Raw genomic sequence first — 27,179 nt, forward strand, 5'->3', positions numbered from 1 at the left:
CCAGAAACGTTTTTCGGATGGTGTTTCGGGTTATCGGAAGGGAGAGGATTTGCCGAAAGGAGCACTAAGTCTGGCGCACGTGTTGGCTGGAAAAATTTCGGTAAGAGTTCGAGCCCCCCTCCCCCCTTCCCCCCTTCTGGCTACGTCCCTGGGACTGCTGTAGTTGTAGCGGTCAAAATTTCAAACTTCCCCCCTTACTGAATATCCACATCTTGAGATGAGTGAAATCTCCAAACCTAGTGCTTATAGGACCTGTGGTTTTGATGGCGCGATGGTTCCGATAAACCAGGTGCTATGGATGGGGAAGGGGGGGAGGGGGTAATTTGTGCAAGTCCTGAAATTTGTTCCTAACCCGTATGGGTGACCCGTACACGCAGATACCAATCGTGTAAGTTTACTGGCACAGGAAATTTTTGATTGATTTCTGAAAACACGTTTGGTGTTGTTAGCAGAAAATTTATTTGCTAAGTAAAATTCTCTTATACATACTCACACCAGAAACCTTCAGACGCGAAAGCCAACTTAACAGTTTTACGGGCATCTTTGGAGATATGTGGATTATTTATCAACTTCTAGTGAGTTAAATTTCTAGAAATCCTGAAGCGTATTTTTGTTGGCCTTTGAGTAATCTTCTTTTCGGGTGCAAAAGGTTTCCGAATAACTTTACAGATCTGAGGGATGCTGATGAATTTGGGAAGTCTAATTTTTGTAACCTACTGGGGCGATAAATTCTCATAAAATTGAACAATTTTTATAAAACTTCAATGATAGGTCTTGGGCTGAGCAAAGGCTATTATGAAACCTTACTAGCGTAAGAAATTTTGGAGGATTTCGAGAATATGTTTAACCGTTTTGACCTCGTATGTAGGTAAATTTTTTGAAACTGAATTTATTTTCTGTCATTCGTGTGCGTTTTTTTTTTTTGGCACAGAAACTTGTGCGATCACTTAAAATGCTTTTGAGAGGTGTATGGGATTCGGAAATACACATTTTTAGTTTAACCGAGTTTAGAGTAAAGCTTCCAAAAATCCCGTACCTTTTTTAGCCATTTCTGTTAATAGGCTTGGGCGGAGAAAGTTATGTGGCATTATTACCGGCCTTATTATTATTATTTTTTCCAAAACACGTTCTGACTTTTGCATTCCCCTTTGGTGGAAATTTTAAGCGCGTAAGAATTTCTATGTGAGCTCAACAATGAGGCCCGTCTATGTCCATCTGTAAAGCTTGAGGTGTCACACTTCAGCCACATACGAAAATTATTTTTATAAAGCAGCGTATGATCATGTTTTCACACAAAACCACCAATACTGCTCCTGAAAGAAGCTGTCTTCCTCGCAATGCACTCGTGTACGTTAGCAAAGCGTACTTTAAAGGACGCGTGGGGTGTTATGAAGGTATTTCATAAGAGACACAAGGGCGTTCATACTTTGATATCGGACTGCTTGTGTTTATTTCCCGTGGAGGGGATGTTTTCTCAGAAGTGCACCTGGGTGTAGTAGTGAAGACGACTTTAATGCGGCTCGTGCATAACTGAGTTCGTGGGAAGTTCGTGCAATTTTAAAGACGGTAGTTTTGTAACGTGAGCTACACTGGCCGAGGTGTAGCAGTTTCGCGTGACTCCTGGATAGCCGTGCTGCGCATGCGCGAGGAGCAGTGCCATCTCACGGCGCATAGCTGACGTGCCGAAGCCGCCGCCGCCGCGACTGGATTGGATTAGATTGGATTGGATTGTAAATCGTTTTAGCAGCAGTAAGCATGATAATCACCTAATCCTAGACAATCAGGAAACCTAAGAATAACCAGCTGAACCTTAGCTCACGCTACGTATATCCTGGCATGGCCGAGCTAAGCCACTGATAATTTTTTCTTGGTCTACTTACTTGGTCTACTACTTACCTACTTGGTCTACTTACACGCAGAAATTTTTGTCTGTCTGTCTGTCTGTCTGTCTGTCTGTCTGTCTGTCTGTCTGTCTGTCTGTCTGTCTGTCTGTGTGTGTGAAAAGCGAATTTATTATACATTCTGTCTGTGATTCGATTCAGCCCCCCGGCCAGAGTGGAACTGAAGCTGCGCAAGTCTTATATGCTCACAACCGAATCTAAGCGTTTTCTGCCGCGAGGAATTCGTTACGACGAGTGTTCACTGTCATTTGCCAGAAACCTCACCGGCGTTGTCAAGCGGATATTTGCGAAGCTCTCGTTTCCTCCGCAACGTTCACAGCGAAAAGCTCGCTCAACCGCGCCACAGAACTGACCGCGCCCCTCACCGTCGAGTGCCGCCTGCCGCGTTTTCGAGAGTCACGTCTTGGCCGTTCCAAGCGCAGTGGCTCCGCCCTTGCGGCGTTCGTTATGCGTGCGCTTAGGACTCCTCGTGGCTGGGCGACCCATAACAATAAACCCGCTCGCGGACATGATTTACTGCGCGCTGCGGCTGGCGCGTGCCTGCCGCTTCCCCTTTCTTTCCGCCGTCGTTCTTTCTCTTTTTCTTTCATTTTCACCCCACTTTCTCTCCGCCCGGCTTTTTCGGGCGCAGAAATTCGTGTTGCGTGCGCGCGGTGCTTTGAAAAGCAACGCTTGCGGAGTGATGCTAACAGTCTGTGGGGGGCGGAGCCGAGTTGTTGCTGCGGAGCAACTCCGTGTTGATAAGAAGGCCGTCGATGCTTTGCGCAACCTTGTACCGGCCTTGCGATTGGTGGAAAAGCGTTGCCTAAGCGTTACAAAATACTTTGTGTTTGTTGTTTTAAACTCGGGCCGCTCTTATCGGCAGAGTGCTGTCCAGGGAAAGCCTAATGAGGGGTCTTTTGATATTAGAGGTGTTGGCTTACGGGCCTACGTTGGCACCCTTGGCTTTTGTTGGGACTAGACTTGGCTGAAACGCTTTTCTCCCTCTCGCTCGCCCTCCCCGTCTATCTCTCTATCTGCTGGTGTGGGCTGTACAGTGTGTTCCACCATAAATCTTTGCACCTACGGGCCTTCGCGTGGCGTCGATAGCGTCCCCTCCGCGGCGTTCATTGTCGGTGTTATTAATCGCCGCCGATATCGCCGAAGCGCGGTCGCCGTAAACAATTCGTTGATTACTGCAATAAGGCGCGGGAGAGGAGGGGGTTGTTTCGTATTGAAGAGATAACGAGTGGGCTAGATAAGAGGTTGCTGGGAGTCTGGCTTGTGTGTTGGACGAAACGCGAAACAGGCGACTCGTCGGAAAACGCGCGGGACATGACTCTTGTCCGGGGTAACGCAAGTGTGATTTCGCGGTTGTAATACACAATAGGAGATTGTATGGCTAGATACAAGGGCTAGACAAGTAGGGACAATATTTAGAGAGGTGTCTTGGACAACAGGTAGGGGCAATATTTAGAGAGGTGTCCTGGACAATATTTAGAGAGCAATCTTTTTGGAGCCGCTGATTATCGCAGATCTATTCGTGTTCTGTTCATTTTTTTTTTTTTTTTTTTGCTGAGGGGGGAAGGGGGTGGGAGGGGTGTAGATGTACTCCATGGTAGAGCAAAGTAACTTTGTTGCCTATTATATTTACTGAAACATAGAATAATTATGCTCGGTTAATAAGTACCCGTTTCAAACGGTAGACCTGGGATAGGTAGAGTAGATGGACTCATAACATGCCTCATGCCTGCCCTCCCACAAGATGGCTCCTTTTGTATTACCTACTAACTTTGATTTTCATGTCTCCCGTCTTCTCTTACTTCCCTACCACATTTTATTTTCACTCCTCTACGTCTTCTATCGTGCGCCACACAGCTAAATATCGCGGACGAGGAGTAAGTAACTTTATTGTGTCCAGAGGAAAGGCCTAGTTAGCGCCGGTGTGCTTCGGACGACAGCAAGGATGTCTTGGCTCCTAGCGGTGTCTTCGGTCCCCTGGACGGGTCACTGCTGGATGTCAGGGTCCTCCCTAAGCAGCACGAGGTCTCCCACTGCTCTTTGCTGTTGATTATGACTGTTCCTTCTGGATTGCTAAAGTCTGTTCTTTGTATAGCAGGGCATTCCCAGAGCAGATGGCCAAACTCGCAGCCTGGGGTCATTGTTTGCATTTACCGTCGTGAATTTCTGGGGGAAAGTGGCTGTATCTGTTACTTTGGGTATCTATTAGTCTGGAGACGTCTCCATGTTATTTCCCGTTTTGTGTCAGCAAGGGGTCGGCTGCAATGTATTTCCGTCTTTCGCGTCTGTATTGATCGAGCACGTACCGACTCCCGGTAGGTAGGTGCACAGGCGATCCTTGGTGTTATCGGCGGGGCCGACAACACCAAGGTTACAGGTGAATGCTCGAGCATCCTTGTTGGCCCGTTCGTTGCCCTCCAGCGCCGCATGTGCGGGTGTCCTTATTAAACTGTCTCTGATGTCTACGTTCTTGTCCTAAAGGGCAAGGACTCGTAGTGCTGCGCTGGAGGCTCTCCCCTTTGTGAAGTTGCGGATTGCGGGCTGGGAATCGCTGACAATTTTTCTCGCTTCAATTGTGGACAGGGGTAACGCTAAAAGGTGAAAAACTAGCCAAGTAACAAAAAAGTACTATGGAGGTCCATACAGAGAAGGAACTAGAAGCATGATGTTACTCAGTCGCGCCAGGAGTTTTCGCCGTTAATGATAAAACGATATCTACATGATTGAGGTCATCTAAGATAAGTTATAATACATCTATAAGGTAATACTAATAGACTAACCGTAGTGCGTTTCCCCGAACCTTTTCCATGCATCATTTCTCGACTCGAGCGTTCCCACATAAGGTGGAGTTCGTCCTTTTCAAGATAAGTCTAAACGTACTACTGACGTATAGTAAACTTCGCGACTGTCGAGACTCTAGAGCATGTTTTTGTGTGACCGCACAACGTAACGTACTACTCTGCTTCACGTGAAAGGTCCGGGAAAAGTCACGACAGCTTCCCGTAAACATATACTCTTCTCATTCAACTCAATGCTATAAAAAGCTTGCTCGCGTCATCAAAGCAATGGCTAAGGCATTGTGCTGCTGAGCCCAAGGATGCGGGTTCGATTCCCGGCCGCGGCGGCCGCTTTTCTGGCACCGGAGAATAGCGAGAATGCCCGTAGGCACGAGGATTGGAGAGAGAGAGAGAGAGAGAGAGAGAGAGAGAGAGAGAGAGAGAGAGAGAGAGAGAGAGAGAGAGAGAGAGAGAGAGAGAGAGAGAGAGAGAGAGAGAGAGAGATAAACGGACGCACGTTAAAGATCCCCAGGTGGTCAAAATTAATCCGGAGCCCTCCACTACAGCGCAACTCATCGCTTGTGTAGCGTCGGCGCGGTGAAACTCTCACAATCAATCAATCAATCAATCAATCAATCAATCAATCAATCAATCAATCAATCAATCAATCAATCAATCAATCAATCAATCAATCAATCAACGAAGCAGTGCGAAGAATAAGTGTAGCTTTCAAGCGGTGACTTAATAAATTTCTGGTGTGTCCGGCTTAAAATTAGGCGTAGTTTCGGAATGTGGAAACACAGTTGTTGACCGGTAGAAGCCGATTGGAATATGCTCGAACCCTCCATTATCATGTTGGTAGGCTGGCGAATGAGTACGACGTTTTGTTGTTGTTGCTGCTGCTGTTGTATGGGAGATGTTTTAATATCACATCTGTTTTGTAATTTTTTTTAGTATTTTGCAGTAGTTAAACGTCAAATATTTCGTGAGCAAGTAGCTAGCAGTGCTATTACTGCAGTGACTCTATTAAACAAGGGCAATGCTTTTAAATTCCCGGATAGCACGATGGTTGGCTTTAATTATGAAGCATTGTTGGTCTTGGTAGACGTACTCGCAAAATTAAGTACAGTTACGCGGAATTACGTGTAATCAACTAAAAGTACTTGGAATTATCGTAGAATTTTCTTGAAATTCACTTTGAATCAATTTGAATGACTCAATTTATGAGATTACCCGAATCCCCACTGAATTCATTTGTAATGTAACTAAATTACTTCACAGTACTTGTCATTGCTCGAATGCGCTTTTAATTACTTGTACTTCACTTCGAATTGCCGGAAGTTGCTTGTACTTTTCTCAGTTTACTTGAAAAATCGCTTTGAATTACTTGGAAGGAATTAGACATATCCCGGTTAGTTAGTAGTGGTCATAGTATGGGTTATGACTGTGCCTGCAAGCGCGCGTGAGCGTGCGAATGGGCGGAAGCCTAGGAAGGGGGGCGGGGGGGTTGATGGTTTCGTACTGATGTACGAAACAATCAGTCTTTCAAATTTTGTTTTCTGTGATTGTACGTTCGGTTCACATTTGTTGAATTTAATGGCAGTAAAAAAAACAGTTTTTGAATAAAAAGTATTTTGCACAACGCCACGATAAGGGGGATTTCAAAAAAAAGGAAAACTCAAGATAGGCAAGCGCAGTGGTGTGGTTTTTGGCATGTCAATACGTACCCGCCATTCGATACCGGCACGCATAGGAGCCCAGCCCATATAACACCGCGAAAGCACACGCAATGAAGCAAGTATCCAAATGACACCTTGGCACGCGACCATATATCACCCCTCTTTTCTGCCGTGGCTCCTTTCTTTCAACAGTCCAAGGCACGCTGTCGACACCCAGGAACGTTATAAAGAACAACAACGTAGGGGTCAGGGTAGCACCTTGGGGTGTGCCGCTGGTCATGTTCTAAAAGCAGCACATTCCGCTACACATTCCCGTCGTCGATAACACCGAAGCACGGCGCGTCGACGAGGAGGCTTCAGCTTATTAACCGCGTAAATACCACCGACTTTGGTTAGGCCTCTTTCCAGCTGCTTTTCCCGCGTTGAATTTCCGCGTTTACCTAGTTCAGCACGCGGCCGCCACTAAGCGTTCCGTTCGCCCATCTCTCTCTCTCCTGTTGTCGATGCTCCAGTTTCGGTTTCGCAATCTCCTTTTCCTCCGTTCTCTGTTCTCTTTTCCGCCGCCTGCTCTTCTCCTCCCCTCTTCCTCCCCTCCCTCTTCCGGAGCACCGGCATTTGTGGGTGTGCGGAGGCTGGGAGAGGCTGAAGGCCCCCCGGGGAGCGCTTCGCCAGCGACGCCCGTGCACAACGCAATCGAACGCACACGCGCGTCGTGCACAACTTTTTCGCGCGCACACCTGAACTGCAGCGTCTCGCGCGCTGGCGTTCAGGTTGCGTCTTGGCGAAGCCTGCGACGCTCGCTTCACCGCACTACCTGGAATCCCCTTCTGCTTGGTGGTTTCTGGGCTCGTCGTTTTAATTTTCTCGCTGTGTGCGCGTTTTTGTTTTTCTTTCAGTTTTTTTTTAACTTTGCCTCGTGTGTGTTTGCCAGTTTGGATCGGGCGAAACTTTTGAGTGACTTTGCTGTTGGGGTGGTGTATCCGATACCTCAGTGTGCAACGACGCTCGGCACCGTTGCTCGGAGACGTCGCCGACGTGTGGCTGATGCAACGTGTTTGCCCGCTATTTGCGAATATAGCGGTTTAAGCACCTGTCATTAACACTCGCTGTCGTTATCCGGCGGGTGAGGGGCGACATTGAGCCTCAGCTTTCTGTTCAACGCGGTGGTGTTAGTGATTAGGCGGCGTTGTGGTGCGTTTGCTCGAGTCGTCCCGTCAGCCGGCTATCCTGAATCGGCGAGCTGACGCTGTCTGCGGCAGGCGTGACTACTTGCCCAGTCTGGATTGAATCCAGGTGTGAATTACCTGGCTGGTTATATTTCGCAGAAAGTTTTCTTAATAAGGAGGTGTTACAAACCTTTTGCGTGTGCTTTACGCGCTGTACTCGTCAGACACGAACGTATCAACGTCAACACCCGTCGTCGAACCGCCGCTCAACGTCGTCGCTTCGCAGTGAACTGTGTTCGGCGCAACTTGGTGCATCGCGGTGTGGTGCTGGTGGTGCTTTGAGTGAAGTGGTGCTTTGAGTCAGTCGTGCAACCGTGTTACGTTGTTCAGTGGTAGTGGCCGTTTTCGCTCACGGTGAAGAGGTGCTCATCGTGGAAGTTTTCCGAAACGTCTCTTAAAGTGGCGACGCGGCTTGGATTTTTTTTTTTTTTGTGCGTGTCCGTTGACATAACCTCATAGATCTACCGTACCCCCGTTGAATCTCGATATTGTACCCGTGGAGTGGAAATCCTAGTTCCGTACTGCATCTTTGTGCGCGTTTCACGTTGTTCAGTACACGCACGGCACCGCTACGCATTTGCGAGCTTGACGCGAATAAGCTTCCTTAACGTTAGATAGCGATTTTACGGCATTGCGCTAACGTCCTCTTGGCACTCGCTAGCGTCATTCCGTAATTTATTCCCCCGACGTCCTAGAGAGGCAGCTTTCGAATCGATATTGCGAGGCGGCATTAACTGCATCGACGCGTTCCATCACTACGGGCGTCCTGTGTTCGAACTTCCTCTAAACCCTCAATATCAAATTCTTCAAAGCGTCTACGACGAGCTTTTAGGCTTCCTGTTCGGCTGGCGCACGCCTTGAGAGTTCTAATCGATGGTTCGCTGGTGAATACTTGTTCTTTGGAGATATTTAAGTATTCATAGAATGAGCCTGTCGACTTCGGTAACTATTAATCTCTCGTTTAACTGCACAGGCTTAAAAGAGGGCTTTTTTTAAAGCTGAGCATCTTGTGCATTGTCCTGTCTGATAACGCTAACAATAAGCAGCGCTTCGCGAACGTTTCGGTTCCTTACTTCAGCTAACTGCAGCCTTATATGAGGAATCGATCTACCTTCGTGCGTTTCGCTTCGAATTCGGGTAGGTGTTTGCCAAAAAATAATTAACTCGTAAGAGGTAATCGGATGGGCTCTAAATTGATTGGCCTACTGATAATTCTTGGTTTCCTTTTTAACTGCAACCAATGCCTCTCGTAGCACGCTAGAGACATCAAAAACGAAAAAAGGTGTGTGATATAGTGTGCTCAGCAGAATTCGTGTTCAGAACTGGCTGCTGCAATACGCGGAGGAACTGGGAACCAGACCACACGTAGTTGTACAGTTGTACTCTAAAGGTTGGAGAAGTATTTCGTTCAAATCTCTCCCGCTGAAACCTTTCCCGCGTTGCTGACGCTTTTCTGCTGTTGTATCTTCTCACGTAAAACTTCCCCGGGACGTTGATCGAACAGCTACAGGCGGACTCTCCGGAAGCTCACGACAGGTTTTGGCGTAGCTTTTTGCAAGGCAAGATTGTTTGTTTTTTCTCGCACAATAACAGTGTGCTTGCGCTTCTGTCGAGATCCACAGCGCCCGCCCCTTTCCGAGAGTTCGTGACTCCGTACAGCGACCGGAAACATAAGATGATCACTGTCTCCGTGTTCACCAGAGGGTTCGTTAAAGGTATATAAAGCGTTCTCGACAGATACCTCCCCGCCGTTCTAACCCCCAGGCGAGCGGTCGATGATAATTCGATCAGATTGATTTATTGGCCTCGGAACGACTCCAAGCCCGCGGCGAAGCGTGTGTCCTGTTGTGTGGTTTACCGTCGCAGTTTGTGGCTCGCTGCAGGGGGCGTGCCACAAGGAAGTACCCTGGGGCCGGTACTTTTTATTTCTTTTTTATCGCGTTCTCTTACCAGCGGTGCAGTGTTGTAAAAGATTTCGATTAGCTCGGTTATATAGAGCGGAAAGTGTGGCGAGTTGGGAGGGAAGATCAGAGTTGTTCCTGTTGACACCCCCGCAACAACTTTGCGTCATGTAGTAGCAGGGACTGCAACTGGAAAAATAATAAAAGGAAAGGAAACACGAGCAAATTTTGCAGTGGAGGTAACGTAGGATGTAAGAAAACTGTGGCTCTTTGGGGTTAGCTGGGAGGTCTCCGTGGCTAAGCCTCGATTCTAACTTCGCTTAGAGAGAAAAAAAAAAACTGCTTGGAATAACCTTATACCGTTCTACGCTTGCTTCGGTAAGGTTTCTTCTGAAAATCCAAGCCCTCAATTGCGGCATTTAGCGTAAGATTTTTTTAAAAAGTCGTCATTTGGGGCATCCGAAGGAGATATTTTTTTAGGTTTGTTTCCGTGTACGAAACTAGCGGTTTCGAAAGAAACGGCCGGATCTCTTTGGCATTTTTTCCGCGACGTTTTTCCGGCGTTCCCGGGTCGTCGTCTGCTCGCAGGAAAACGGAACGTGCACACAGGGAGCGGAAAACCGACAGGAAGACGACATGCCCGAATAATTTCACGCTACGCGAGATTTGCTTATCCGCTGCTCGCATACGCGCTTTGCGAAAGGAGCTCGTTCGGCAACGGTTACGCGCTTCACTTGATACAGAACACCGGTCGTTCGTCCGGGTGTCGTCAGCAAACGTTGTCGTTGTGCGCTCGGTTGTGCAGGAGATACGCAGCGCACGCCGTTGTTTAGTCTGATATATACCGTTGTGTTCGCGCCGCTCCGCGTTGCTTTATTAGACGTCTAGATAACCAATCGTTGTCGGTTTAGCTTCCCAACGTTAAGAAGAATTCTTTTCCTTTCACACTTTGTGCGCAAATCGTCCTTTATCGTTGCAACTTTTTTATATATATTCGCGGGTAGAACCTGAAACGAAGCAGAGGAATCGCGTCCTAGCTTTCCACTAATTGAATGATCACTTGTTTAAAGTTTAACGTGCTATTCTTTTCTATTTCATTGAAGCCCTGACATGTGTTCGTATTTGTGAACCATTTCCGCTGCTTTATAACCTTTGTCTTCTCTTGAGATTCTCAAGGATATCGGTCGTGCATACAACCCCTGGGAAAGGGCTGCGGGCAGTTTAATTTTTCTCTTCATATATTTTTCCTGGACGAAATATCCGCGTAATATTTTGAGCTGCTGGTAACATTTCTTTTTCTTCTTGTCGGCTGGTGAGACGGGTTGACGTTTTCGGCCGTCATTTTCTTAAAAGTCATTCCGCTCGCCGTAAGAAGACGTCTTTAAAGTCGTATTTTCGCGGACTAGATGCGTACATTCGAAATCTTTCGCCTGGCGTGACGATGACTTCTTTATTTCGACGTCCATACATTTCAACTTAATCGACGTTACGCCGCGAAATAGCGTATTTAAATAATCGGCTTAGCGAGCGAGAAGATAACTGAGATCCCGACAGACATAACCGCTTTATAGTCGTCCCAGAAAACTCCTGCACGCTCCGAGACCTTCTAGTTTCACGCAGTAAACGTTCCTTCACTAATTCCCATCGAGAAGTAGAGTACTTAGTTGACTCCAGGGTATACTCGTAAGCCTATTTACGTCGAGCTGCAACGTGTACGCTACCTTGACCCGTTTCCGTTTTCCACCTTCTGGCAACCTCATTTTCTAGGTGTCGCCTTCCGGACGCATTACCGCCGACTGATCGCTCGAGATATATCCGATTAGCAAAGGCCTACGGGACTTCTATTTTGCCCCTCCGCCGTTGTGTCGTCCGCTCTGGCCCCGGGAACGAAGCCGTTTACTCGATCAATCTTGGCGGCCGAATAAGTTTCTCGGGTTAAGTTCGCCCCCCCCCCCCCCTAACGACAACGCGAAAGCGGCTTAATTCGTCCGAGATACCGAATCGGACGGCGCTCTCATTTCGGCGACTCGAGCAGCAATTAGGCCAGTGCGCGCGCTGTTTCGTTTGCTCCCAATTAACCTCTCGCCTTCGGCCGTGCAACGGGGAGTTTCGAAGCGCGGCCATCTTTCGGCTTCTGTGTAATCCCTGCGTCTGTCGTAATCTATTCGCCGTAGAACGTGGCCGGATTATCCTCGGTAGCCCCGGGTGCACCGAAGCGCGGCATCTTGGGAAGACAGGGGTGGACTCTTCGATGTAACAGCCGGATCTTCGAGTTGGCGTGAACTCTGTATCCGCTTGGCTACCGTGGCGACTGTTTAACGCTAAGCCTAATCGTCCACTAATTACGTCAGCGTCTTTGGGAGTTGCTTTGTTGCTTTGAGCAACGCTGTGGCGTTTGTCGAAATAGCTTTCGCTGCTACGACAACAACAACATAAAAATAACTACAGAACACATTCGAAGGCAGGTACAAGCTTACCTGTGTTTGTTTTACGCTTTCCTCCGGTAGTCGGTCCTACCGAAGCAGATAATAAAGATCTCCGCTGTGTGATTTACTGTTATACTTTCTTAGTCACCAAGAGAGAACGAGTGAGACGCATCAACGAGGGTTTTCTCGTTCTTTTGTGACTCCGGAACACTTATTTTAGAGGTCTTAACGAACCCGCGTTCCAAATAGTGTTCCTGGAGCCTGTAGAAGCAGCGATTAAGGCATCCGAGTTAGCGCGTAATTGATTGCGTTCCGGGACGCAACCCTTTCGCGTTGCGAAACCGCATTGCCACAAAACCCATTGTGACACATTAATCCATGTCCAAGTGTGTTTTATTGGAGTCGTTTCGATATCCGCTCGGACACCGATACGACTCGCTTTAACTTCTTGTATAAGAGATCGTGGCCTGTCCGGTTAACCTTAACCTTTCCGAAGTTCCGTTCTGAAGCAGCCGAACGGCCTTCTTTTTTGTTTTCAGTGCATTCCATGGCGCTTTAAATCTCGCTACCGGACATTTATTGCTTCTCGGACTGGGATTTCCTTTTTAAACTCCCGTTTCCTCTAAAGTTACGCCGGTACCAGCCGAAACCCATTGCTTTTCTGAACCTATCCTCTCGGATACATCGGTTCTAAACCTTTTTATTTTTAGCTCGTTCGTTACTTTTTCTTCAGTGGAACACAAAAACAAGCTATACGTCTACCGCTTCTAATATCTAGTTATATTTTCCCTAACCGTGTCCGGATTCGGTTTCCCCGGATTTCGTTGCTAAGGGACAACCGGGTTTCGTGACAGCTCCTCATCACTTTCCAATGGTGGCGCAATCTGTAAAGGAAGAAAAGAAAAGTTAAGAATCCCTCCCTCTATAGAACCCGGTGCGTGCGTCACGTTTAGCCCCAACCCGCGCTCGGTGGGCGGAGCTACACGTAATTTACGGTCCCATTTGCACTTAACCAAAAGTATAACCGCAGCCTTTTATTTTTGAAGACATTTTCGTGCACATTGTAACGACAGCTGTCCCGAAATAATTGAGTAAGAGACGCGGTTAGTCTGGCAAGTTGCTAAGAACGCCTCGAGCGCTCCAAATAGTTCCGCTCCCTGTCGTGCATTTGCGCGGGAAAGGCGGTTCCTCTTTTCCCGCCATTTTTGTTGGCGCGAATTTTCTGACTCCCAGGTAGCGACTGTCCCTTTCAATTTGGCGCCGGTCGAAGCGTTTTTGCAACGTGCTTCTTTGCGTGCTCGTCTGCCCTTCTTATTCGCTATTTTTCTTTGCATAAGCACTCTTCGCGAGGGCCAAGTGCTGCCGATCGAACGCTTCGAAAGAGGCCGGTCTTGTTGTCCGAATTCGTACAACACGTTCGTCCGTACGGATAGAAGAAAAGTCTGCGTTGGGTTGTGTCGTCGTCTTCCCGACAAGTGGAAGGTTTTCTTCCGTACGGCGGCGACTCTTGTTTCTTTTCTTTTTCCTTTCTATCTCTCTAAAGCCTTGAGGTGTGTTTCGTAAGGTGCGTTCGCAGTGGCTTCGCTGCTGTAGCTTCTTCGCCAAGTGCACTCACTGGGAATAAGCTACAGGGAACCATTAATATTTGCGCCTCCACGTGCTGTCGGCAGCATCGATTGCGAAGCGCACATTTTGTGCCGATAAGAGTCGGCAAACAACGGTTTCGGAAACCGGTATTTGCTTAACGTCATCAGCGTTGCCGTGTGCGTATGTTGTCGACACATTCGTGGTTATCGTTTCGTTGATCGGCGCTTTTGTGCATCGAACATTGTTGTCAGCCGGGTAACGCTGCTACGTCTAGCTTCTTTACTTCCAACTGAACACCTCTATCCACACTTTTCGTCTTCCCATTTTTTTCTTCGATTTTTCTTTTCGTCTTCGGAAAAAAATCTCGGGAAGTGAGCGGGGCTTGGACGTCTGCCACTTCTTCGGGGTAAGAGACGTCGGGCGTTTGACGGATCGCGTTCGAAACTTCTCTCTTTGCGTCGTTCGACTTCTGCCTCGCTGCCGCTTCGTGTTCTTCCTATTCTCGTGTGCGCATTTTTCGCCCCTCTTCGGTATCTTTCTGGGAGAGAAGGAGGGATACCTTGAGTGCGCGGCTCCAGCCTAGAGGCTGTCTCGGCAACGTCTTCTCTGTTTGTCCGCGCCAGTTTCCTTCCAGCGAAGCGGCGCTTTCTACCTGTCTTGTTAGCTTCCCCTTCTACGCTTTTTTACCCCTCTCCCTCCTCCCAAATACCGTATCTTCTGCTGTACTTCTACCGTGGGTTCGGAGTGGGGAAGCGTCGCGGCTTCCAAGTCATCGCCTCGACTGCGCAAATAGCTTCAGCCGTTCGAGAGCCGGCTTCAACGTCTGGCGAACGCTGCTGTGCTCGAGATAAGGTTTGTTTTCTTGAACGTGCTTCTCCGTTCCATAATCACGTCGCGCTAACCGCGCGCCGAAGTTGAGTGGAAGCGACGGTTGTGTTGAAAGAGAAGCTTTTTGTCTCGTCGAGGTAAGCGCAATTCTTCTCTCATTTGCCGGCGAGCTTCGCGTTCTTGTTGGCGAGCTTCTGACGGCGTGTTGAAACCTTTTCGCGGGGATTTCGCCCGGGCGCTGCTGTTAGGCGTAGTAGCTGAGGAGACGCCTGAAAGGCTTTCTGCGTTGTTTGTTGTTCATTAAATTAATACCCACACACACGAGGCTGGCGGAGAGTGTCAGAAGAAAAACACCGGATTGAGCATCTCAAGTCACTTTTTGTACCACTGCTCACTGAATTCGATCATTAAAACAGAAAAAAAGTACTTGGGCTATGTTCAGTAATTAACGGAACTGCTAAACAAGTGATGGCTGTGATGAATTTTATGTCTTTTTATAACTCGTTTTGTTAGCACGTTAGGCGCACGTGAAGCAAGTCCACGTACCGTGATTTCATCATCTAATAGGTCTCAGCTCGAGCCTAATCATGCTGATATTTAATTAGCAAGCGTGTTTGGTTTTCTGGCAGTGGTTAACCCCGTTCAAGTACAGTAAATCAGATTTTTTTGTCTTGCTATAGTAGAGGTGGCTGACTGGTTTAAGTTGCGTCTTTCCCGTAGAAAGAAAGTAAAGAAGCGGGAATTTCGTGTGAATCTAACTTCGGCTTCCCAGTAAGCCCCATTTTTTTCCCGCTGACTGCAAAATCGGCTCGTTTTGCGACATTTTCTTCAAACTTTCAAGGTTCTAAGCGCACGTTTGCTCCGGTGCGTACTTTAGTGCCACGCCAACCGTGCGGTTTTTATAAGCTTAAGCGAAGTGCCGAGCTTTACATTAGCTCCTTCCGCGAGGTATCCGCCCATGTGAAACGCAAACGTTGCGGAAATCCCGAAGCTCTTCCGCCTTAATCCCGCTTTCTGATTCTGTACGTTCCGGGTGCGCGCAGTCAGTCGCGTTCGTGGCCGGGGATCCCGACGAACCAAATTGAATGCCAACACACTAATCGGATAGGTGGCGAGAGCTTTAGGTTAAGGAAGCAGAATAGCATCCTCATAGTCAGTGCCGGGTGAGACGGAAGTTTTTTTTCTGAACCCGTAACCGTTAAAAATAGCGATTGCAAGTGACGAGACAAACAATAATAACTCTGCGCTTTAACAAAATCGCGTGGTTTCAATTACAGTTCTATTCGAAGTTTTCCACGCTTCCAACTGTGTAGTGCAGGGAAATTAGACAATCCTGCTTTTAGCGAAGTTCCGCTTACTGCAAAGTCAATTTCCTGTTTCTAACTATCTTAAGATCCCGTTAATATTTGGGGAATATATTTTTTACTTGCTGAGTGGCGTCTATTCTTTCTATTTTACCACGTATTTCAGTGAAACTGCGTGAAGGGGAGGAGGTTGCTAATAATAAGGCTCCGGTGTCGCGTAAATAAACTTTTGTCTGCCGCGACCGAAATTGCGTGCGCAGCGAAGACCTGTTACGCATCTTGCTTGTCGTGTTGAATAGGCAAACGAAAAAACGTTTACTTCAAACTTCCCTAGCTGCTGGTTTATTACCGAAGACCAATCTTGCCCCAAAACTGCAAACATCGACAAGGGATTACAGAAAAGCAGTTTTATTGAGCGGACTTGAACGTGGGACGCGAAGCCGCTGGCATGTCAGGTTCCTTTTGGTGAACAAAAAATTGATCTCGTCGTTTCATTTCCCTTCGCGACAGTAATAATAAACCAGGAAAGTTATTCCTCTCGCGAGTTATTCGGAGAACTTATATTTCCATCTCGGCTGCTCCGTGTTTTCGCGTTTTGATTTATTAGTTATAAGCAGTCAGTAGACAGTCGAAAAGACACAGTATAACAACTCGTTTTTGTGTTCAGCGTTGCACGGCATTAAATTTCGCTTCGGTGCTGATAATCTTCGCGTCTGCCGACCATCTGGGGAAACCTCAGTGCTGAATCGTTCGCATCAGACAGGACTACTTCCGCGTACGAGTTTTGGTTTATATCAGCGCGTTCCGGGCTGTCTTTATTTCTCAGGGGAAATATCCTCTTTTTAGTGGAAAAGAGCATCGGACAGCGGTTAAAAGAATCACAAAAAAAGTTCGAGCGGATCGCGTTTCCCGACGTGGCTTCTGGATAAGACAGGCGGCGTTGCGATAATTGAGCGCGGGGCACAGCCCCCGTAGCAAACCGGTCGAGTACAATCACGCCTTTGCTATCGACGTCGTTGAGTGCTGACGTGACTTCAGGCGGAATAATTTTACACCGCGGAAACATTTTTTTCCTGCTTGTATCGTCGCGTTTGAGGAAGTGACAGGAATATTGCCAGAAGTTACCGAGAACGCTGGAGTTCCGCGGCGTTAGGCAGTTCGCGTGTTACTTCCACCGGACTGTAATACGCCCACGGTGTTTGCGTGGGCTCTCGGTCGTTCCACGCAATTGCCCGTTTGCTTAGTTAGCGCGTGGTTGCGATACAGTTCGCGTCGCCGACGTTAAGCGTCGGGGAACGCATTAACGTTGAGCTTCGCTCGAGCTACGCGTTTCCGATGCCTCCGGTTTCGTAATCCCGGGTGTTCTCTCGCTTATTGTCCAACGGTTCACACTTTCGCGTATTGTGCGCGTACTGTACGCGTATTGTCTCGCCACCTCCGCGTTCTTCACGAGACTTTGTTAGCGGTGCGGGCGACGTTCGCGTTCGTTTCCGAAAGCGTGTTTGTGTTAGCCGTTGTTTGAAGTGTTTCGTTTCGTTTGGTAAAGGACGACGCGAAAGCGCTCCGAGTTGTATATCGTACCTCTGGCGAGCTTTCTGGGGTTGATTGGCGCGGCGAGGTGTTGTCGGGAATAACGGCAGTTTTTCGCATTGAGTGAGGTCGTCGCTTGCACCTGTTCAGCGCGTTCGTCGTTAACGTTAGCGTGGAGATTGCGTTGGCGGCCGAGCGATAACCGACGCTGGCAATAATGGAAAGGCGAAGGGGAGCTAATTGCGTGGGTTAAGGCGGTTGTTCTCGAGCATGGCGTTCGCTCGCTGAGATCTGCATACGAGGGAGAGTGGGTTCGTCTTTAAAGGCACGGATTGAAAAACAAAAACAGGGGGAGCACTCTAAAAATAAAATCGTTGTTTTTTGAGAAAGCAGGAGGTATTTCACCGGCGGCGTGGTTGAATGCATTGAGTTTTAAAGGGAAAAACATCAAGCGTTATAAACGACACGAAAAACCTGTTTCTTAACGGGCGCTGTGATAGGACTCGACGTAAATAAACAAATCCGTATCGGCTTGCTCTTCAGCCATAGCAAACTACAATTTTTAGTACTTCTGTGTCTTTTTTTAATCCTTGGAGCTAATGGACTGCCTTCCAGAGCCGCAGTCATCGCCGTTTGCGTTTCACTTTACAAACTAAGTCGCAAAACCGCCACGGCAGAGAACGCTTTTCTTCCCCTCCCACTCACAATTTTAACGGACAGGTTGGCGTGAAAGAGGCGCGCGAACTTCGAAGACGCCGGATGCTGTTACACGACGTTTTAACGTCATTTGCCGCTTTAGCTTTCGCAAGAAGCGTCGAAAGCAGCCCCGTGCTAGCGGAGACGGGCAACTAAGGGAATTGTGGAAGCGCCTGGCGTGGGCTGTTCGTTACAGGGAGCTGTTTCTTTCTTTTGAAAACCCTCGCGTCTTCTTGAAACTCTTGCGACATAGCCTTCTTCCGCCGTTGAGAAGCTTTTGGGAAGTTACATTTTCCGTTCGTTTGAACCTCTCCCGCCCTCGCGCGCAACGTCTGCTTTGCATATACATTTTCCGGCTCCCGCTTTTGACTGAAACGGAAAACAGCGGCGCAACTACCAAGGTTGCATCGTGCATAGTGGGGAAGGCTGCCCAGCGGTGGCGCGGCCGACATACGAGCAAGCGTGCGTTGTCTCGGGCAGCGTACCCGGCGGCGCATTCGTTCAGAAAGCAGCAGCAACAGCTCGCTGTGAAACCGTTGAAGGAGCCGAGGAACACTTCGCTTTAAAAAATACATTCGAGTATCTGTGCAGTTACTGACTGTCGACCGCAGGTGTGTTAGGACGGGCTGTTGTTCAACAACGCGCCAACGACAATTCCCAGCGCCCTCTAGCGTGAGATAAAGTTTTTTTTTTTTTCCTTTCTCGTCGCCCGCTCGACTTTATCTCGGCTACAAGCGCGATCCGTGTTTCTTCTGCGAAGCGAAAAGGCGCCATACACCGCGCGTTTGCGTGCCGCGCGGGTCGAGACTCTCTCGTGGGACTTTCCGTTAGCGTTCTCAGGCCTATCCGAGACGCGAGCGCGATTTTGGGGTCGTGTCTGTTACGAGCGTGTTCGGAGACGTCGTAAAAGCGCGTCGTTGGAGCCCGGCCGAAGAGGGCTTAAAGCAAGCTATAACTGTTCATCTCTCTTGGGCAGGATATCTCGGTATACGCTTGTGGAACTCTCAAATATTCCCGAGTTCTTTTACTGCTGTTTTTGTTTTTGTTTGGCGCTTGCTTCGACGTCAGAGGACTTGTCGGCGATCCGTAAGCTCCCGCTTTCTTGTGTGGTAGAAACTGGTCCGCCGGGATCTCGGCACACGGAAAACAAAATCTCCATCTTCATCGGCGTTCCTCGCGGATTCGTTATCGTGCCTCTCTTGTATATGCTTAGAGATTCTCCCTGGCGCTTTTACAGAGGTTTGGGGTGTTAGTCTTTCCGAGAAATCTCGCGGTGAGCGAGATACAGCGAGACGTTTGTTCCGGTTCCCGCGAGTTGTGCGATCGTTTTGATCGAGTGCTGAAAGAGCAGCGGTTGGATATTTCGTTTGCTTTTATTTTTTCTTGTAAGCGCCTCCTTGCGCTTCCGATACTCACGGGTGCGCTTACGCCAACAAGTGAAAACTTCATTCGGTGTGTTGCTCAGGTGATAACGTGGTTTCGTTGCTGTCTTCTCGTCTTTTTAATTTTGTGTCTCTGCGAAGATTCGAGTTTGAACATCGTGACAGCCAGCTAACCGAGAAAGAGAACGTTTCCGGGTGCTTTTAGAGCTAAGATTGACACGAAGTGGTTTTGAAAAAACGTCGCCGACACTGTTACCCCCTGAGGAAAGGAAGAAAAGAAAGAAAAGTGTAGGAGGAGTTTTCGTTGGTCGATTTGAACTGCTTGCGAAGCCGTCGGAGTAATTGACATTTTCGCTGACACATACCGATCTCTCTGTCGTCGGGTGTTCGCATTCGCTCGGTGTGTACGCCATCGCTTCCGCTGACAGGTTTGGCATACGAAACTGAAGTGTTCCTTTAGTTCCGTTTCGTGTTTTTTCCGGGACCATTAGCGGGAAATTCAAACTTTTTCCGCTTCGCAAGGCGGTTCGTTAGGAACAGCGCAGGTCCGCTGTCATCGCGTCGAGTCGTAAATCCGACCACGAGCAGATGTAGAACGAGGAATATCCGCTCATTTTAGCGTTCCGGGCGTTTTTGCCGAACCCCACCGCCTGAAGCGTGCTAATAGAAGCGCGGCATTTTGTGTATTAACCTTTATGCGTGGACCACTATAATTATACCCAACCCGCGTGCCGAGATGTACTGTGACCGACGTGTACGTTGAGCTCGATTTTTGAGAGAGGCGCTTTATTTGGAGTGCGTGGAGTGCTCTTCGTTAAAGCCCGTGTTGAAATTGAGTTATAGTCACTAACAATCACTCGCTCCTACGCTGAATGACGTCATTCAGCTTGTGTTTTTCGTATCTTTGGGTCAGCTGTTCGTTCCCGCTATAACTGCCGCGCGGTTTCCGGCGACAGCTTGATATCCTGCGCCTCGGTCTGATAAAAGGCAGAGTCTCCTTCTGGTGAAATCGCTGCGCGGGAGGAGTGGGTCCACTGTCTGTATTCACAGCTATCATAGGGTGTTGTCCCATAAAAAGACTAGTGGAGCTGCGCTGCGCCCTGACTCTTTGCTTAATCTGCGTTAGAGCTATTCCCTGTTGCAGCTATAAACGCGGCCTCAGTTATCTGGGCGGGGTTGTTTAGCTGATGAGCAAAGCTTGCTCCTCGCGGCCTTGCAGTTCTTGTTTTGTTGACTGATATCAGTGTACCGACGTACGTCTTTGCTTTTTCTTTTCTCGGGGGATCATTTTTGTGATTAAGTGGGTCGGCGAATTGTTGGGGCCATTAAGTGCAGACGCGTTGTCTCGACCTCTTTTAACTACGCAGATATATGAACTTTGCAAGAGATTGGACCGGACTTTTAAAAGGTTTTCCGTAACCGCAAACGAAGAGCTCCACTCCAAGTGTCGTTTGCATGATAGGTTATCGCGCTATTATTTTTGAGGTCCGCGAAAAGCAGGCGATAAAGCTTAGGTCGTCCCCAAGACCTGGCGTTGTTTCAAAGGGTACTGCGTCACACCTCATAAAGACAGCGCCTAGCGTGGTTTTTTTTGTCCGCGAAGCCGAAGACTCTCAAGCTACCACAACTTGAATTTTCTTCCGCGGGCCGCTGGCAACGCGACCTTACCCTTGAGTGCAGTTCTCTTAGAGCTCCACTTTGCAGATTAAGATTGGAGTGCACCACTGCTGTTTCACCGCTACCGGTCCAACGTGGACTTCCGCGGCGTCGAACCTAAACAGCATAAAGGGATGACGTAGTTCGCCCCCCTCGCGCGTTGGAATTTCTTGCGACTAAAGGTGTTTTTGCGTGTGCGCGCCGTGAGATACTTTTTTTTCCCTTACTCGTGTGTTGTTTAACCGATGACAACTACCGTGGTGCTACTATAAACGCAAAAAACTGCGCCACCGGTACAGGATAACTCCCGTTTCGATATGAGGTTATCGTCAGCTTCGACGCTTCCCACACGATAGCGTAGTGTGCATACGTTGTTTGGTCGTCTGTGTCTTCTGCTCGCGTCAGTTCGTCGTGGAACGCGGCCGCACCGCGCCGCTATACGTGTCGTCTGCTATATTTGAATACGTAGTGTGTGTACAATTGAGACTACCTCTGCAAGACTTCCGTTTTACGGAGTACGTCTTCACTGAGCACGACGTCTGCCAAGGCGAACGCGGTTCAACGTCCCTTGCAACACGGACGAACGTGAAAACGAATTGCTTGTCGAGAGTGGTGACAACTTTTGCGTCGTCTGCGAATTCAGGTACTCGTCGCATCGTCTGCGGAGTTCGTGTTTTAATCGTCTGCCATGGAGGGAGTTTGCCCTTTTGGAACGTTCTGCTTCGCGCAAGTACCAACGGCCGGCTGCGTGCAACGTCGTCTGCTAGCCATACAGCAGTGCGAATTCTTCTGAGCACTTTGTGTCGGCCAAAACTGAAGGGCTTCTCTTAAAACGTCTGCTCCGTGGAAGCTTAGGACGGTTCGTCAGCTCGTGTCAACAGCCGGCGACAGGCATCACGAAAACACTTGGCGGGAAAGTTTGAACAGTTCACTCGCGTACAAACACGTGGCGAAAGTGTCTCAGTGACTAGTCGTTCGTGAACCAAAAGAAGATATTCTTGAGATGGCTTTTGTGACTGGGATCATCGCTCGTCTGAGGACGTTACGAGTGGTGATTTGACGCCTGTGTCGAAGAGAACGCTCCTGGATTCTTCTACACGCTTTGTGCGGAAGGCGCTCAATTTGTTCGAGTGACTCGTCCTGAGCGATCTGTCTGCGACCATGATTCAGCGTCAAGAGAGCACCATCTACGAGGAGGACATGCCGGTGGTGATGCGCCGACGTGGCGTCACCATGCGGGTCCGCATCGTTAGCGTCGACTCGCCCACCAACTCGGCACCCACGTCTCCTTGGACGGTGAGCTTCGTCTCCCCTTGCTTCCGTGATACGTGTGGGCTCGCACTTTTCATGAAAGCATTTTCTCGGGGCACTTAAGTCTGCTTACGTGTCGCCAGGAAAAGCCATAGCGCTTGGGCATTCTAAGTACCTGGCAGACAAGTACCCGAGAAATATTTCTCGAGACACTTAAGTCTACGTACGTGATTTAACTGCAAAATCATTATGGCTTTTCTGTGGTAACATGTGCACATTTAAATGCCACAAGTAAAAATTTCGGGGGGCACTCAAATCTGCCCACCTATGCGAAAGCATTTTCCCCTAGCAACTCGTAAGCAAGCTTAAGTGCCCCGAGTAAACATTCATCGGGGCGCTTAAGTCTGCTTAGGTACGTTGAATGCGGAAGCATTGTGGCTTCCCCTAGTGACACGTAAACAAGCTCAAGTGCCCTTAGGGAAAAAATACTTCTGGCCACCTAAGTCTGATTACGGGCTTTAACGCAAAAGCGTGATGGCTGCCCCCTGGTGAACGCAAGCAGACTTAAGTGTCCCCGCAGAATTTCTAGTGTTATTTTATTTAGTATTGTGGAATAGTATTTAGTATTATACAAAGATGGCTATTGAAGAAGAAGGTGATGATGATGGTGGACCAACACTCTCATATCAGGCTTGTCGTGTTTTTTCCTATAAGCTCCATTCCTGTGCCGTTTCTCACAACACTGTGTGTCCTCCTAGAAAGTGGAGCCTGGACAGAACTAGAGCGTGTGGTATTGTGGATGAAAATCATGGAAAGGAATATGGAGATTCACCGTGCAGACTACTGAATTCCGTATTCCTTGAGTTCCATTTGCCTAAATTGCGCCCACCCTGCCTCCTCACTAGAGACGCAAGCCGTGAACGTACGCAAATACTCTGTAATGACGTACTGTGAAGCTTTTGGCTGACAGAGAGCACGCAGATATCATGTGGTTGGCGGTGAGTCGACGACGGAACATGAATGCACTATCCTGTATTAAATGGGCCATTGCTGCCTTGCTTTTTCTGTGCGAAGAATTTACGCATTGAATGAATGCATTGATGACGTAATTTCTTGCGTGTAGACACGGTGCGACCAACGTTGCGCCGTCGTCCGATGTTGGGAGAGGTGCGCGAGCCGACGAGCACACAGGCTTTAAGATCACAACATGTTCTGGGCTGTGTTGCGCATGCGCAGTTCTATCTTCCTGTTGACTGCGTCAATTACAGGGCCGCTAGCACAGACTGATAAAGTAGCAGCTCCCAGAGAAGAAATTAAAAAGGTCTGTAGGTAGGTTTCGATCCGCGCTTCGACCTGACGTCTCCCTGGCAACTTCGGCAGTGTTGCGAAGGCCGTCCTTTCCACGCGATTTCTCCACTGTCTTGTTCTGTGCTGTTCTGTCGCTCGCTCTGTTTACGGATCGGCGCGAAAGTTTTGCCGACATGCCACATCCACTGCTCACGCAACGAAAAAAACACGTTTTTCATGAACTTGAGACGTGCGGGGGCGCAGAGAAGACTACTGTGCAGGGGTGGTGCTTCCGCCAGGCCGGCGTGAACAAGGAGTTTCACGCTGTCAACATTGGTGTTCGCGAAAATTTTATTTCAATTTGGTGCAGCCTACTATACTCAGTTACAACTCAAGAATGGCACCACCTGATGTAGTGTATCACTCCGCCAAAGCGCCGGACCCGTGAAGTCAGTGCGCGCGCGTTTTGAAAGGGGTTTGCTATGAATGCGTGATATCGTCTGCCTTGTCTCACGCAGTTTGTTTGTCGTCACTGGAGTCGTTTATAAGCATATTAAGTCCAAAAAATCACGGGAACGGCTCACGCCATGTTCAAAATATTCCCAGTAACGCCCTACTTGCGCCGCGCGGAGAAACATCCGGTTACGGTGATACGGCACAGCGGCAACTTCCGGTGCCACTCTTTTAAGTTGTCACCGAGTATAGTAAATGCTGGTGCCACTGTTTCAAGCAAGAGACCGTAGGACCTTCAAAAGAGAAGTGTGGGTCAACGCTTGTTCGTTCGTGCAGGCCCCTGAACTAGCGTGTACTTCCTTCATAAGGAAAGAATATCATTGTGCTTTGCTTAAACGGGCCTGGAAAATTGAGAGTTGAAACGAATAAGATGCTCAGTGAAGAAGGTGTGTACAGCGCGTGGACCTAACCTTGAAAGAGGCGGCTACTGCATTTTTTTCGCTGCTGTACCTGCCGCGCTTACAGTGCACTAAAAAACAAAAGCAGCGCTCCTTCGCGCAAGTTTCTGTAGTTGTACAAATGTGTGCACACCAGGTTTGTTTGCTCGTCCGTTTAGCGAACTGCACAAGGGCAAAACAAACTTCGATCAGCAGACGACAGGACAGCCGACAAGTGCTCTGATCGGTCGCTCTTTCTCTATTTTACACGAATCTCTAACAGCGGTGACTACCTTGGAGTGAGCTGTTGATATTGCTGATCAGCGAGTAGTTGTCACCCTACTAGTAAGTTCGGTAGCTACAGCGAGTGATAAAAAACTGTGGTTGATTCCTCTGTTATAAGAATCAGTAAGACACGAAAGTGAAATGTGCTGCGAAATCTGCAACTGAGCATGATTTGCGGGTTGGCGACTGTCCTGTGGTTGTGCTTAGCGAGCGACGTCCTGCTGGCGGGTCGCTTCAGTGAAGGTGTACTGCCGTCATTTCCGTGACGGATATGCCGTCAGTGAAATCTTGGTGTATCCCGGCATAAAACACTTTCGTGTTAAAATATAAAACCCGAAAACGAACAACCCAAGTATAACGTACTGATGATGATGATGATGATTTCTATTGATTTTCCCTTTGTATCGGGGTGATGACATGTTATCTTACCAAAAAGGAATAATATACCTATGTTTTACACTCTTGGTTCAATACTAGCGCTGCTTAGGGCAGGCACAAAAAGCTTATTAGGCACAAAATACTTTTTTTTTTGTACAGGTGGTAACTGTCTTAGGCAATATTCCCCTCTCTGCTTTTCGTCCACCAGCATTCTAATCTTCTTTTCGTCCCCTCAACAGCCTTGAAGTTAACTTCCTCTGTGATACCCTTAAATCTTTAGTTATAAAGGTTGCTTCCCCGCACGAAAACCCTGTGTGCAGGGGTGCACCCTTTACAGGCCGCTTGCTTCGCTGTGCTGGCGTCACTTCCGTGACGAATATAACGTCAGCGAAAATCTTCGTGTATCCGGGAATAAAACACTGTCGTGTTAAAAACGCGGTGGTTCGAAAACATCCGTGGTGCTTATTCAACGATGTCCTAATTAAAGCACACGCACAAAAAGAAAAAAAATAATACAGAATCGCAATCATGAGCAAACATTGTGCCCGTCAACACGGAGGTCCCGCCTAATTAATGAAGTCGCTACAATTGGCGAGTGACAGTAAACCGCGATGTCTCGAAGAAATCCCCGCGGGGCTGAACCAGAGCGATAGAAGACGACTACTATTGTGTTCCCAGTGGGCAACAGCATGCTCTCTCACTTCTCCTGCTCGAAACGGCTCGTAAGACTACCAGACCAGAAAAGGATAACAAACAGCAAATACAGGTAATAGGTAGACATTTGATGATGGGAGCCCCTGTCGTAAGCGATCGCCGTCCGTTCGCGCCAGGTGGGCGGGAAAAATCGTATCGATCTTGAATCCATCGGTGGTGTATACCGTCAGCGAAAGTGGCTCTGCGTTTTCTTGTCCACTTCGAACGCAGCGGTTCGGTTTCGCCTCAACCATGTTTAAAAATAACCAATGTACACTCATCTTCCGCGCGCGGACACACTTGGACAAAAATGTACACAGCCGCTTGCACCACTGTGCCCTCATCCGCAGCGGTGGCTGAGTGGCTAAGGCGTTGCTGAGCGCGAGGACGCGGGTGCGATCTCTGCAGCGGTGGCTGCTTTTAAAGACGATAGTTTTTCTGGGCTACTTAAACGCAGGAACTCTGGTGTCTGTCTGTCTGTCTGTCTGCCTGTGACTCGATTCAGCCACCCGGCCAAAGTGAAACGAAGTCTGCGCAATAGTCTTATATACCCACAGCCAAATCTGAACGTCTAAGTCCGGTGTCAATGTTCAGGCTTGTCGACATTCTTGAACAAGAACAAGACATTACGTACATATAAGTCAGAAAATCAATACACGAGGGATATTTGTAGCGCTCCTTTATTAAAAATTTACGAATTCCTGGTTTTTGCGATAAAAAATAATAGACTACATCAACTGCATAAAACCGGCGCCTGCTGTTGCCAGCGCTACCTTCTGGCGGAATTTAAGAAATCAACTGACAATAGCAATGAAAGGTTCCACTAGATAGGATCCCCGTTCCGCTTGAAACGCACGTGTAGCAGGGCAACGTGGTTCTATAAACGTTGCAGTAGAATGCCTCGATTCACGCGCGTCTCCGCCGTACGGCAGCGCTGGCATCGAGGCACCCGACTTGGAGCAGTGGAACTCACTAAATTTAAATTGACTTGAGCAAGCATCTAGCGGGTTATCTTGGGTGGAAGTAAACGGGAGAAGAACAGCATGAGAGGTGAGCGGGAAAGAGAAGGGAGGCATTTACTTTGCGGGCCCGGGGCACCAGTTGACTATCGTCTTTCGTCGTCATTTGCAACGAAAGGAGCCGATATGCGGCCATCTTTTTTTTTGCGTTGTGCATGTCACTAGAGAGCACAAGTGGTGTTCGTATCAACCATGAAATTCGTATAACCGAGGTCGTCTGAACGAGAATCTACTTTATATAGTAGTATTACGGCATTTACATCACTTATTTTCACTTATCCCCATTTTGGAGAACCTTTGGGTACCTACCTTTCATCCAGTTTGGTTTAAAATAGGCGATCCCCCGATAGCCAGCTTTCGACTCTCGTCATTTTTAAGACGCTGACGTAAAATGATCGCTCGCATTAACTCCGAGCGATCGGCTCGTAAAAACTGATACGGGAGTTAAAGCTGGTTATTTAAGGAGGAGAAAAGCGGCTGTAT

The 27,179-nt window shown here is 48.4% G+C and overlaps 1 protein-coding gene across 7 annotated transcripts in view; it reads left to right on the top strand.

Moving 5' to 3' along the window:
• The window catches only part of LOC144162335 (microtubule-associated serine/threonine-protein kinase 3-like), a gene marked incomplete at its 3' end in the record, with an annotated part of 489,334 nt that overhangs the window by 220,679 nt on the left and 241,476 nt on the right, over positions 1 to 27,179 (top strand). Inside the window, 1 exon segment of one of the 7 annotated variants that reach the window (XM_077692821.1) lies at positions 19,613 to 22,189. Coding sequence (XP_077548947.1) covers positions 22,055 to 22,189 — 135 coding nt within the window. 7 annotated transcript variants of the gene reach the window in all.

This window comes from Haemaphysalis longicornis, unplaced genomic scaffold (assembly GCF_048455015.1).
Source record: "Haemaphysalis longicornis isolate Haplotype H1 unplaced genomic scaffold, Haemaphysalis longicornis Haplotype H1 scaffold_12, whole genome shotgun sequence".
In the NCBI taxonomy this organism is placed as follows: domain Eukaryota; kingdom Metazoa; phylum Arthropoda; class Arachnida; order Ixodida; family Ixodidae; genus Haemaphysalis; species Haemaphysalis longicornis.